General features: G+C 45.1%; 1 protein-coding gene across 10 annotated transcripts in view; it reads left to right on the top strand.

Moving 5' to 3' along the window:
- Positions 1 to 14,345, top strand: part of Arid1b (AT-rich interaction domain 1B) — a 407,120-nt gene that overhangs the window by 334,838 nt on the left and 57,937 nt on the right. For 9 of the 10 annotated variants that reach the window (XM_048805918.1, XM_048805923.1, XM_048805922.1 and 6 more), the window contains exons 7-8: positions 930 to 1,109; positions 12,471 to 12,798. In XM_048805918.1, the coding sequence (XP_048661875.1) occupies positions 930 to 1,109; positions 12,471 to 12,798 (508 nt within the window). The remainder of the gene's footprint in view (positions 1 to 929; positions 1,110 to 12,470; positions 12,799 to 14,345) is intronic. The other variant, XM_048805920.1, reaches the window with a different exon arrangement.

Below are 14,345 nucleotides of genomic sequence, written 5' to 3'. Positions count from 1 at the left end.
ATCATGGAGCTTATGTTTTAGTGGTGGAAAATAGAGGAAAAGCGAGCCAAAAAATAATAGCAGTAATACTTAGAGGTTGCAAAACATGCTGTGAATATAGGTAGGTGTGAAATAGGCTGAGAGACTGCAGGGTGTGGGGCAGGGAGAGCCGCCTAGAGAACCAGGAGGGTCCAGTAACGTCTAAAGGATCGGAAAGACTTTTGTTGAGTGGGAGAGTCAGATGTTATCTTCTTGGAACTTCCAGAAGGCCAGCAGACATGAGAGTAGCAGAAGAGAAAGCTATAGGAAAAGGGGGTGAAATAAGGCAACTGCCGGGCCATGAAGGATCTGTGACGGGGTCAGGTGTTTGAATGTGAGTCCCACCAACAGTGGGGAGCCTTGGGGGGCTTTATGCAGTTCACCTGCAAAGGGAGTGTGAGAGTCAGCGCCTGGAAGGGCTTCCAGTGGGTCAGGAGTCCAGTTGAACAGCACTTGTCCTGGGAGCTCAGCTCTGTGCAGGGGACGCTGGGGGCAGGGGGTGTGAGACTGTGCTGTAAGCAGAGGTGCTGAGGAGCTGGGCACAACATGTGTACCTGGCGAGGGTGCAGGCTTCTCAGCTCTGCCTGGTACCTTTCTTTCATGAAGGCCTTACCTGTGAGAGCTGTTACGGTGACTTGCCTTTCTTGCTCTTTTCCTCTCTCCAGGTCAAGTTCACCATCTTCTGAGTTCCTGGGAACTCTCTAATGAGAATTCTGGATTAGGACCAGGATGTCCCCATGGCACCCTCCCAGATCCCTCACCTGGGTTTGAGATGTCTTTGGATATTTCTTAGGAGAATCTCAGTACCAGCTCTCTCCCCATGGACCCTCTGCACAATCCCATGTCCGTTTCTGTGCCTGCAGAGATTATGAAGCACCTGCATTTATGTGTTCCATCTGTTTTCCACATAGGTTTTATGGCAGGCACACAAAGAAACCCTCAGATGTCTCAGTACGGACCTCAGCAGACAGGACCGTCCATGTCGCCTCATCCTTCTCCTGGGGGCCAGGTGCACCCTGGAATCAGTAGCTTTCAGCAGAGCAACTCGAGTGGGACTTACGGCCCGCAGATGAGCCAGTATGGACCCCAAGGTAAACGTGGCGCAGTGAGTGGTGCGAGTCTCTCAATACACTAGTCCTTCTGGGTCTTAATGCTTTAAGTGTGCTTTAAGATTCCCTTGGTGGAGCTGGGGCTGTGGCTCAGGGGTAGAGTGCTTGCCTAGCATGTGTGAGGCACTGGGTTCCATCCTCAGCACCACATAAGAATGAATAAAATAAAGGTATTGTGTTCATCTACAACTAAAAATAAAAATTAAATTAAAAAAAGATTCTCTGGTCCCTGACAGGCTGTGAGGTTAATGCAGACCTACAGTCCTTGAGCTGCCTGTCCATAATGCTGGGAAGAACCACAACCCCTATTCCTTAATTAAGCGCTAAGTGTGCCTTGTGTTAACAGTTACTAATGGGAGAGCAAACCTGTCTCTTCAGTGCCATTCCAGTGCTTATGGAGAAAGGACACAAGCCTTAGCTTAGAAGGTTCTGATTTATTAGGGCTCATCTTGTGGGACTCGAATTTTGCACCTTTCTCTCAGTAATCCCCTTCAGTACCTCAGACTCTTGGCTCAGAAGGGTGTCCCTGCTCATGGCCCACCAGCCTGTCTTTGGGGTGCTGAGCAGGTGGGGGCATTTCTCACTTCCCCGACCATCACCATCCGACTCCTGGAAGACAGCACAGAGCCTGACACAGGTGCATATCCTCAAACAGGAAGAAAAGGGGAGCATGGAAAGATAAGTGGAAGCTGCCCCAGATGCACCCCCCAGGATCACTTTCCTAGAGCTCATGCAGGTTTTATCAGATATGCAGAGAGTCCTTTCATCAAGGTTTAACCTCATCTGGATGTGTGTGTGTGTATGTGTGTGTGTGTGTATATATATTTTTTAAAGTCACTATGGGCAGTAGGACATTTGAATTTAGCACATTCTTTATATTTTGTTTACTTAGACATTAATGGATAATTTAGAGAATGAGATAATCTAGCACAATTCCTAGAGTTTCCTCACTTCTGAAAATCTCAGGAACACTCCAAGTGAAGATGAGAACATCGGGCTGCTCATCCCTCCACAGCCCCTCCAGTCCTACATGGGACAAGCCTCTTGGAGAGCCATGTGTCTTTAGCAAGCTGGGCCACATCCAGGAGGGGCCCCAGAGGCCCAGGCGCCTCACAGACAGCCGCCTCGTCCTGTTTTATGGTAGTTACAGTTTGGGAAGGGAGTGGCACTGCCAGTGTGGCCCTGCATCTTGCCTTGTACTGCTGTGTTCTGTTCCCTTTGCAGTTGTTTCTGTGCTAGGAAACTACAACAAAACCCAAAGCATGAGTCCTCTTGCCTTGGCACGTGTGCACCTGCGCAGATAGTGGACTCTGTTTTGCGTGCCTCCCTTCATGCCACGTCATACAGGTTTTCCAGGTTATTAACGCAGCAAGCCTTAGGATGCTCTTCCTGGCTGACAGTAATGGTCTGCCTGTCCCTGTCAGCACAGGTCATCATGACCTGAAGGGCTTTGAGGCAGGACTGGTGAGTGACTTATTCTGGGAGCTGCCCTTACTGTTTCTGTAGCTGTTAAGGAAAGAAGAAAACTGTAGACAGTTGGAAAGCAGTGTACAAATTATGGTGGGCCTGGAAAATGTGGACTTTTTCTCAGAATATACCTGGAGACAAGGTTGCAGCTCTGTTTTCAGAACTGGCTGCTGAATGCTGAAGGTCTAGGCCTTAACTTACAACCTTGAGGCTTCGTGTGATTTTTGACGTAGGTCTCTGTACTCCTCAGCAAGTCAGTCTTGGAGCCCCTTCCTCTACTCAGTGACAGAAGACGACCTCAGACCATCCAACAAGTCCTTTGTGAATAAACCTTGAGCTTCTGCTATGGGAGTCAATAGCAGGGAAGATGATTTCCATGGAATGAATTCCTTTTTTGACAAAAACCTCCTTCAGTTTTCTGGAGTCATTGATTATGAAGACTCTTCACTTAAGAGTACTGAGCCTGCAAGAATTCTCTCACCCAACCTGCTATGTGTTGTTGAACTATTGCTTACGCCCTCTGTGAGTTACTTTTCTTCTGGAAAATGAGAAAATTGGATTCTATTACCTTGGAAATAACTTTCAATTCCAGTGTTCCACAAGCCTAAATTTTGCTTCAATTCTAGGCTGTTTTATATTAGCGTAGCTACTGGATCCCCGTGGGACAGTAGTGTTACATTGGCAGGGCAGAGAGGCGTTTCCCACTGATTCCTCCCCAGCCCTCTGGGTTTTATCTTGATGAGGTCTGCCTAAGTTGCTGGCCTCGAGCCCACCATCCTCCTGTAAGAAGGTGTTCATGAACCAGAGCCGTCCTCTGTCCCCAATCTCCTGCTTTTTTGTGCCCTCCTCCCTCTTCTCTCCACATGGCACCCACACACTGTTCACTCTGAGGTGCATCCCTTCAAGGGTCCTGCACAGGCAAGGCTGATGCCAGGGATAAAACTAGTGTCCCAGGTTTCTCATGTTCAAATCCACACCGCAGCCTGGTCTCAGCCAGCACCTGGTGCAGGAGGAGCACAGTGCACAGGACTCTGCCACTCGGGGAGCGCTCTTTCCTTCTCATTTCTCTTTGATGATCCTTTGAAGCAGGGACACAAATGATATTTTCTTTTCTTCCTCTCCTTAATTAACTACTCTGATTACCAGTAAAACATTCTGCTTGCATCTTCCCATTTTAGGTTTTCATATCTTTGGAAAGACACACGGGTGAATGGCAAGTGTCCTGAGCTTCGTCCTCTGTTTTCAATGACTTTTTCTTAGATTGTGTACTTAAGAGATCTCAGGGGAAGATACTTTTTACCTCTGTTTTTACTTTTGTCAAAAGCAGCTTCTCCAAAATCGTTCTTAATAATAAAGAGCTTTTGTTAAGCATGTCTCTGCCCTGGGTCCCACTGTGAGGCAGGTCATGTTTCCATGCTGCTTCACAGAGGAGGAAACTGAGGCACGTAGCAGTTGAGGCTTTCTCCAGGGTGGGCAGTGACTGATGTGGCCAGCCCACTCCCTAGTGCGGGAAGGCCTTGTGAGCACATCCCATCGAGGAGGTTGGTCACTTACCACAACCCCACAGGTTTAAATGGCAGAGCCAGGCTCACAGGGACAGTGGCCTCAGAGGCCATTCACACAGTCACTGGCTGACCACGTCCCAGGCCTCGCTGTACTCCCTTCATTCACAGGCCACGCAGAAAGCAAAAGCAAAAGGTTTGCCACGCACCTTCGGGAGCCAAGAACGTGTTAGGAGTCCAGTCATGGAAACACATCAAGAGTACCAAAGAGGGCAAGAGAAAAGTCCTATGAAGTGGAGAAGGGGGAATTGTTAGAAATACTATAAAATCTGAATTATTAAATATACAAATGAGATGAAACCAACTTAAATGTGTAAAAATATTTAATTACAGTCTGTTTTACAAAGTAGTACCTTTCTACCTTAAAGGAAACACACATAGTAACTACCCTTGCAAAGTATTTGCAAGGTAAGAAGGCCATGGGGACTCACTTTAATAAACAGACTTATGTAAATAACTATTCATTATTAATAAGTAGATTTTTATGGGAAAAGAACTGAAATCAGTTTTATCTTCATAGCCCTTTTATTTCTTAAGGACAAAGATTCTATTTTGTTTTTGTGTTCTCTAGAAAAACATCTCTCACGCTGAGCATCTATAGATACTCTGCATATTTGACATTTGATTGCAAAGAGGAGCAAGGACCTGGCCGTTGTTTTGCTACAAATAAATAGTGTTACCTCAGGCGGGTCACAACAATTCTGAGACTAGATATCACTCACTTGTACAGTAGCAACTGAGTGTTTGTGCAGGTCCTCCATGTGGAGCTGCGCAGGTTGCACACTGACATAGCCCTAGTGTTGTGCCTTCGTTTTACAGTGTCTGTCTTAGGAAGGAGAGGACCCACAAGTAGGTAAGTCTGATAAACTGTTTACTTCTCAATTTAATAAAAGGTGTTTTTCCAGAAGGATCTCAATATTTTTTCTTTAAAATAAATTAAAAGCCATCTGTAATCTTCTTTTTCCATTCCTTTCTCATAAATTCAGCAAAAACAAAATTATATTCAGTTGAAATGAATGCAGTTCCAAAGTAGTGAATTCTACAGTAATAATATTGAAGCCATTTTGGTCTAGAGGAGCAAGGTACAGATATTGCAGGCCCTCTTGTGGGCCCCTGGCATGCCTGACCCAGAGTTTCTGGCTCCACTCTTGTAAATCTGGATCCCTGTTTGTCTCCCTACCTTCCACAGGGGAGGGGCAGGGGTGCCTGCTTCCTGGGTTATGAGCTGGGGTCTGAAGGTCACCTTGGTGCAGAGGTAGATGCCATTGTTTTTTGGACTCGACTGTGTCTGTGCTGATGGCTCTCCTTGGTATCTCTCATTTCTTTTTTTTTTTTTTGGTGGGGGTAATGGATGATAACACACTTCGGGGTTATAGTTTCTTGTTCCCTTAGCCCTGTTTTGTGTTTAAATTGACAGAAGCCAAAGGATTAATCCATTTTCTATATGGTTTTATTTTATTGAAGGGATATTCTAAACCTCTGTGTTAATAATAGTAGAATAAAACAAATGGAATTAGATCACTTAATTGAAAAAGGAAGGTTGATGTAAGCAAGTCTTCTTTGGATGTTCATATTTAGCTTAAGTGACAAGATTTAAGTGTGGAATTTTTCTTAGACTGATAATCATCATGATTTGATCAAAACCTGTGAATTCATTTTTTTTTAAAGTCAAAAAAAAATTACAATGAAAATCAAAATAGGAAAAAAAAAAAAAGAAGAAGAAGAAAGGTGGGGGAAAGCTGGGCATTGCTGTGCACCCCTGTAATCCCAGCTGCTTACAAGGCTGAAGCATGAGGATCGTGAATCCAAGACCAGGCTGTACAGCTCATGGAGACCCCATCTCTAGGAAAGGGAAAAAAAGAAAAAAGAGTTAGTTTGACTTAGGTAAAGCTAATTATTCTACCTTGATAATTAAAGTCAGAAGCACACACAGGACAATGTCCTTTCTGCTAATCGACAGGATGAGCACCTTATGGTTGTATTGGTGGCTTTCACTGCTGCCGGTCTTGATGAGGACGGCCACAGGCAGTAGTCAGGATGACCACACATGGACACACGACTCTGCTACATGTCTTAGCACAGTGCCTTGTCCCGTGGCCTGTAGCTCTGCTATTTATTAAAGTGTTTGCTTAAAAAAAGACCATCTGTTGGGTGACATTTCTGTAGGAACATACCCAGATAGCCAAGTGAGGTGGGTGGAAGTGTCCCTTGCCGGCCTCTTGCCCCGACACTCTCCATTGCAGCTTTGAGCCCAGTCCTGCAGCATGTGACAGTGAAATTCCCAGCGTAGGCTCCTTCCAGACTCAGTTTCTTATAGTAGAGACATGACTACTGTATACTGAAGTTGATTATTGCATTCAGACAATACCTTTTTGTGTAATTGTTAATATCAATGTTTATTCTTTTTTATACTTACCTCTTTTTCAGGAATAACTTTATTATGTGTGCACCATGAAAGTAAAGTTTGACCCTAACACAATAGAGCAAAGATAATTCCTGTTCACTAGTAAAAACTAATGAATATCGGAACAATTTTTGTCATTTCCTTACAGACTATTCCTTGTCAGTTGTCCAGAAATAGTCATTGTTTTGTCCCTTCAGCAACCATAGGAGATAGGTGATCTCCTGTGTACCCTCTTTATAGATGAGGAGACTGAGCTTCAATGACAAATAGCTTTCCAAAGGCCACACATGCAAGAACCAGGTCTGCTCTGCTGTCACATGCTGGTTGTGCTTGTGTGTCCCTGGCATCTGTGTCCAACGTTAGCCTTAGTTGTTGTGTCTTTGAAGAGCCCATGCTTCTCCTGAGAGAGGCAGTGACATGGACACAGTTCCCTTGCCCAGAGTGTCCCCTAGTCCCCCACACTCACTGCAGTAAACTGTGCTTCACTTTCCTTGTAGTTCCCATCATCACATGATCTTGTCTTTATTTCCTAACTTCCTATCTCTGCCACCAGAATTTAAGTTCTCTGACCTATCACTGCTGAATGCTGGGCATATACATTCTAGTATATAAGAATCCCTTGATAACAATTTCTTAAATGAATGAATTTTACTAAGAGAAGAATCCAGAGACACTGACAAACCTTCCTGGCCCTGCCTGGATGTGTGGTGGGTATTGAGTTGGGTATTCGGTGCCTAAGAGTAATTTACAATGCATGGTGTCTGATCTTTGGGAGGTGAAACTAAGGCTCATTTTTGTGTATATAGTTTGTGCTTCTGTGTTTTCTGCATTGAATTTGCATCACTTCTTAAATTTTAGAGGAGTTAATTCTATGTGCAGCAGTGAGGATGATCTCAGAAGTATGATGCTAAGTGAAGATAGCCAGGTGCCCATGGCTGTCCCTCGTGACTATGTATCTAACATAGAGAGGCAAAACTACGTGGGAAAAAAGTCAGATCACTATCTGGTCAGGGCTAGGCTTGGACTTAAGACTGACGACAGTGAACAAGAGGGAACTTCTTGGCTTCGGCAGAAATATTCTATATCTCAGTTGTGCTGGTGGTTATGGGATTGCATGTTTGTTATTGTATATAAATTGTATCTCAAAAAATGTGACCATATCATGTAGTAAATTGTTATAAAAATGGTGAACGACATTGGCTTTAAAATAAGGTAAATGCATGTTTAGCCCTAATTCATAATGTTCGTCATAGCATGACTAACGGTGCATTCCGTCTGGTCTGGCTTCTGAAGTGTGCCTCCTTTTATCCTCCTCTGCCGAGGGGGATGCTGCAGAAGCTTGCACATAGTAGTCATTCATATATAATTGCTAAATGATTGACACTGAGAAACAGATGTCATGTGTGAGTGGGAACACTTAGCAGCTTAATAAATACAGTAAGCTTGAAAATTGGTTATGACCACTAAATTCAAATGTTCTGTAGTCAGATACAAAATGATCTGCAGTCCTCCTAAAATAATGGTGATGACTTCAACAGAGGCTAGCTGCTGCATCCCCACTTGAATATAAGTCCTAGTGGGTTGAAATCTGAATTCATTTGGTGACCAATTTTCCAAAGCTGTGTGCCAAGACGAACCCACTTGAAAACTGTGTGCTCTCGGACTTGGCTGTAAGACCAGGCCAGCTGAGGTGGGCTGGCCCAGCATCTGCTGCCTTCATTGTGCTTAATGCTGCATCCATCTGCTTTCTGTCAAAGCTGGTGCCAACAAATTACTAATCTATTAGAGAAACATGGAAATAAGATCGCACTCCTCATTCCTGGCTTTTCCTCTCATATTTTGCTTGGCTTACATATTTGGTTTCTGTTTATCTTGGGAAGAAAGATATGCTATCAAGTGGGGGGGGGTCAGTTTTTGCCCCATCCACACATCTTTGAGGCTGGTGGGGAGGAGCGTCGCACTGGTTGATGATGGCACATGCAGTTGCCATTCCTCAGGCAGCCCTGCCTGCCCTGTACTAGTCACCCTGTGTGTTCCCTTAGCATCACCTGTCTCCAGGTGACAGTACTGCTTGCAGTGCAGAAAGGTTAAATAACTCCTGAAGGTCACACTGCCAGGAAGTGTCAGCACCGGTGCTCGGACCCTGCTCCTAAAGCCTCTGTTTCATCCATTGATGCCTCAGAAGCCATTTGAAGCCTTTTGGAAATGTTTTTACCAGACACATGAGTGTAAGGAAGAAAGAAAAGAAAAGGGAGCTTTGCATTTCTCTTCTCAAATGAGGCCTCTACATTAGAATATTTACATGGATGTGCACTTTTGAGTCAACCCAACTGAGTGGAGAAAAATAACCTGGCTTCCCAGCCCCAGATGGGCCCTTGGAAGTACATGCTCAGCCTGTCGGCGACACAGTGGCTATGCTCCAGCACCTGGCCCCCAGGACAGGGTCTCCTGCTGGGAGGCATAGCCTGATACCCCACGTTGGAAGCACAGCTCTTTGCTCTTTGGTCCCTAAGGGGGAAGAGCCTGGAGTACAGTGCAGAGTACCCAAACCTCTTCGTTGTTCCTTCCCTTATGCTCACTGAGATACAGCCTGGACTCCCAGTTAGACCTGAGGTACAGAACTGGAAGTAACAGCATTTCTCTATTCTAACTGTGAGAAGAGCCAGACAAGATCAGGAACCTTCTTTGTCTAATAAAACCACTTTAGGAGTGTAGTCTGCTATAGCTATGTCTAAATGCTTGTTTTCTACCAGATTAAAGTGTTATTTCATTTCCTTTGAAAGCAGCAGGCACATATGCTTTCACTGAAAAAGGCTTCTCACCAGTGAGTCACATAGCTAAGGTTGGGGGAAGGAGGACAGTAGCCCCAAGTCATCCATGAGTGTGTGAATTTGTTATGTGTTCAGTCCAACTATGAGTGAGCATAATTATTTTTAATAAGAGCAAGAGCCACAGAGGAGCACTGTAGTCTACTGACCTTAGCAGATAACCTGGGAGGGAGGCCATGAGGTCAGGGTGGAGGAAGGGCCCTACAGCCCAGCCCACCAGGGTGCAGAAGGTATGCATTCCACCAAGGTGGCCCTGGCCACCAGCCACGAGTTTGCATGTGACCCAGGGATGGGAGATTCCAAGACAACTTTAGCACTTTCTGTAAGGAACTTAAACCGGTGAAGTTTGTTTTTTCTAACATTTTACTTGAAAACAGTGTAAGATTGATTATTTCTGCACAGCCTGACTGCAGCATAGTGTATTTTGGTGAGGAAGTGGTTTCAGTGTCAGGGGCTGTCCGTCACAGCCTGATGGTGCATCTGGGGCACTGGGGTCCTCCTGCCCAGGTGCCCCCTCCCCAGCCCCAGTGTCTCCCTTGAGCCTGCTATTGTTGAGCACCTGGCCTCCTCCTCAGCCTCCCAGATGTGTAGGCTAGAGAAGCTGCTGACTTGAACAAGGCTCATGCTGTTGCTAGCGTGGCAGTTTATTGTCATGCCCCACGGTCAGTCTATGTTGTGGCCTGCTTCAGCCCTCTCTGTCTTTGAAGTAAACATTATGGTTGGACTCCTCCCGTCTGTATTAACCGGCATGACACTGCTTTGGGAGTACAGTGGCAGTGTTGAGGAGCGATAGACTTTCTGGCCCACAAAGCCTAAAATATTTATTATCTGGTCTTAGCAGAAAAAAGTATACTGGCTTGTGGTCTACACAACACTGACCTCCTCATCATTTGTGAATAATAACACATAATTCACGTGCAGCCCAAGCAGGAGGCCTGAAGGATACACCTGGCAAGGTTGAGCACCCAGTAAGTGGAACTCTGTTGAATTCCTTGCTGATTTGTAGGGGAAGCTGCTTTATGTGTGTGAGTTGGAGAAAACCTGGTTTTATAATTGTGGTAATGTTGCTCATTAAACATTCTCTTTCTTCACCCTGGGAGAGGCCAGGGTCAGATGTGATGTGCTGGGACTCGGTGCCACACTCATAGCCTCCCGCAGTCATCCCTGGGCATTCTGTATGGCTTCAGTTATTAGCCCTACAGCTATGGGACAAGTTACTTAGCACGTGTGCCTTAGGTTCTCATGTCCAAAATGATGTTGACAGTAACATCTACTCTTGGGCCTCACAGAAATCAAGGGGTTAACACAGAGAACCTGGAACTGAGCCTGGTGCCTGGTAAATGTTAAAGAGTTTGCTTTTATCATTGTTGATCTATTTCTCTTTCCATTGGGAATCCTTGAGAAGCTCCTCATCTTCAGGGTTAAACCACATACATAGAAGCCCATGGGGGCCCTGCAATCTGTCCTTTTTACCCTGCTGCCCCCAACTCAGCCCCCTCTGGCTCTTGGTGACTGTCTTGAGTGTTCTCTTGCCCGTGTGCAGTATTCATGGCCACTGATCCATGGGGGCTCTTCCCCTCCTTGCCCTGCTCCTGTGTGCTGCAAAGTCCCTCCACCTCCTGCTCAGATTCAGATGACTTTACTGTGTCTGGGGTTCAGTCCTGATGCTCTTCAGGTGGAGGATATCAGAGGAATGTTGTTTACAGGGTGGAGAAAGGAAGGAAGGTGAGAGCAGCCCACCTAGGGGTGCCGTGTGGTCAGGAAGGCAGAACTGCTTTGGTCTGAGAAGTCTCTACCACCCCACCACAGACTCACTCCTGCCTCCGTCTCTCTGGTTTGACTTTGGTGTCTTTTCTCATCTTTGCCCATCCTGCTCTAACACATTTGCATGTAGATCGTGAACTTCCCAAGTATAGGAATCTCCGGGGTCATTCAACTTTATGTCACATACAATGTGTGTATTGTTAGGTGGATGGGGAGAATCTTTTAGAAAGTAATAAGGACTGATTGAGAAATGCTGATCTGTATTCTACAAATAGCTCTGTCTTTTTACATTTTTTATTTCAACTACCCTTTATTGGGATGCAATGTGTTTGGGTGGTGGAACCCATGGGTTCCGGAGTCTGTTTGCTTGAACTTCATTCCAGGTTACTAACTCTTTGATTTCCCTCACTTGTAAACAGAGGTATCTGCATTTCATATGATTATTGGGAGAAATTAATGAATTCAGTGGGGCAAAGCCCACGCAGTGGTTCCACAGTTAACATCTGCTTCTGCTATTATTGAAGTGGTATCATGTATGCCTTTAATTTACTAGAATTTAATTTGTATACATGCAATCAGAATAGAAGGTAGGAAGAAGGAGGAAACAAAACCACTAAGAGCCAGAGCCCTTACAGCTACACTCTGCTCCCTGAGCTCCCGAGCATGGGCAGATTTGGGAGGTAAGGTTGTGGTTCCTGTTTCAGCCGCCAGCCCTGCCTGCTTCTTCTCATGCCACCATTTTGCTGTGCCCAGTGTCACACTGGTGTTTGGAATCGTAAGATAATGGGACCTAAGCACAAACCAGCCACTTCATTGGACGCCCAGGCAAAATTATACTTGGTTGTTCCCAAAGTTGGTGAAAAGCCATGTTGGACATTGACACCACCCACCCCACGTCTTGGAGGCTAACCTGGCCCTAAGTGAACTTGCCCTACTGTAACTGTTGGCCTAGGACTGATGTGATAGAGCAGTCCCAAAGTGGCTTTCATCAGAATACTTGCAAATTCCAACAATGACTTTGGTTACAGTTTAAGAATATTAAAGCAAAGCTTATTGCTGGTATTCCATTTTAAGATTAGCTTGCCTTTCTCCTCAACATTGCAGGGGCCTGGGGGGCAGGGGATTCTTTTGGGAATGTGCAGAGAAAGCATATTTTGAGACTGGCAGCCTCATCTACACCAACAGGAAGGGCTAATGGGGAATCATGATTAATACTCTGTTGTGAGCACATTGTTGCACAGAAAGTATTTCCAGGGAGTGTTTTCACAAGTATAAGGACTAAATTAAAACCTTTAATCTGTGTTTGCTTTTTGTTTAGGTAACTACTCCAGACCCCCAACGTATAGTGGGGTGCCCAGTGCAAGCTACAGTGGCCCAGGGCCCGGTATGGGCATCAGTGCCAACAACCAGATGCATGGACAAGGGCCAAGCCAGCAATGTGGTGCTATGCCCCTGGGACGGATGCCGGCAGCTGGGATGCAGAACAGACCATTTCCTGGAAACATGAGCAGTGTGACCCCCGGCTCTCCTGGCATGTCTCAGCAGGGCGGGCCAGGCATGGGGCCGCCGATGCCCACCGTGAACCGGAAGGCACAGGAGGCCGCTGCAGCCGTGATGCAGGCTGCTGCCAACTCAGCACAAAGCAGGTAAGCCGCTGGGGCTGAGACAGCTAGGTGCAGTGCTGACACACGACCAGGCAGCAGATACTAGAACAGCAGAACACACTTGCATTTGACGATTCTTTTTGTGTCAAATACATGCTGTACCATAAAGGTCAGAGAAGTGAGTGACCATGTTTTATGATCCGCTGAGGAAGGAATCTGAGCAATAGGCTCAGCTCATCAGTTGTGGAAAGTGTCTTAAAAATGTCTATTACAGTCATCGACACCAGCATACGAGATCCTGGTGCATAGTGAAATGTCTTAGTTCCATTTAAAAGAAATTTTGAGAAGGAAGCACAAAAGGCAAAATATTTAAAATCCAAATCATTGAAAAGGATGCATGGCCCCCACTTTTTTTTTTAACCTACAATAAGAATCTTTGTAAAAAGAAACTTTGCGTGTGCTGGCCTAACAGTATTTGTCTAGGATTTGTACACTTCGTATCCTTATGCTGAAAAAAAAATTTTTTTTCTGGGCATAATTACATCCAAACGAAAGTGTGGTCAACAAAGCAAAGATAGTATTTCCGGAAGTTTCAGTTGATGGAGCAAGGTTTCAGCTTCTATTGCTTGCTTGGTTTTAGCCCCAGTTCTTAATATTAATTCTTAAAGTAATACTTGACCTGTATAAATAACAACAGAATCAGAAGTTTATGAGACAAAGATGACTGTATTGTAAAAAGCACATTAGAAGATATTTATCTCAATGTTATCTTCAGAAGAAAGAATAGAAGATTCTGAATCATGTGAAAGGGAAATAAAAACTGAGAGAGAGAGAGAGAGAGAGAGAGAGAGAGAGAGAGTGTGTGTGTGTGTGTGTGTGATGGGGACCCCTCCAGTCCCACTGTTTGCTCCAAACAATGATACATTTCCCTTGAGGAATTAAAATGAAAATCACCTACACATTTACCCCCACCTCCATTACAGTCTCTTAAATTCCTCTGAACACCAGCACCTGCCTTGTAGCCAACATGCTCAGGCTGTGGGGATGTTTAGATAAACCTGTCTGTGAAGACTGGTTCAGCTGGTCCAACTGAAGTTCTGATTTAGGTTTAAATGAATTGTCTATTGTTGGAACTCAAAGCACAAGTTATTTTCCTTCTGTTAAGTAGGAAGTATGTGATTGCATTTGTCATGAGGCTCTGAAGGTGATCTGAGAGGATAACAGAGAGATTAAGGCAGAATTCTGCTAGATTAGAAAGTCTTGCTGTGTTCCCTTTCCGGGCCAGTGTGTGTGTGTCATCTTTAGAATTCAATGTGTCTTTATTTTCTGTTTGTAATCAGTAGACCTTTCCAAAGCCTTACCTTCACATACTGCCCATTTTAGCTCTCTGGGAGTTTAAAAGGGGGCTGCTTATTTTAGTTTTCGATTTTACCAAAGTCAAAGCTATACTTCACATGTGTAAACAGATTAGATCTGAGAATCTTATTTTTTTCCCTCCTGTGCCCTGCCCACCCCAACATTTTTTTTTTTTTTAAGAAATTTTATCCAGACCCACCCAAGGCAGCTGCATGGTCAGGGTATTCTGCCTG

The sequence above is a fragment of the Marmota marmota genome, unplaced genomic scaffold (genome assembly GCF_001458135.2).
Source record: "Marmota marmota marmota unplaced genomic scaffold, marMar, whole genome shotgun sequence".
In the NCBI taxonomy this organism is placed as follows: Eukaryota; Metazoa; Chordata; class Mammalia; order Rodentia; family Sciuridae; genus Marmota; species Marmota marmota.
This window is presented reverse-complemented; position numbering and strand designations above follow the sequence as displayed.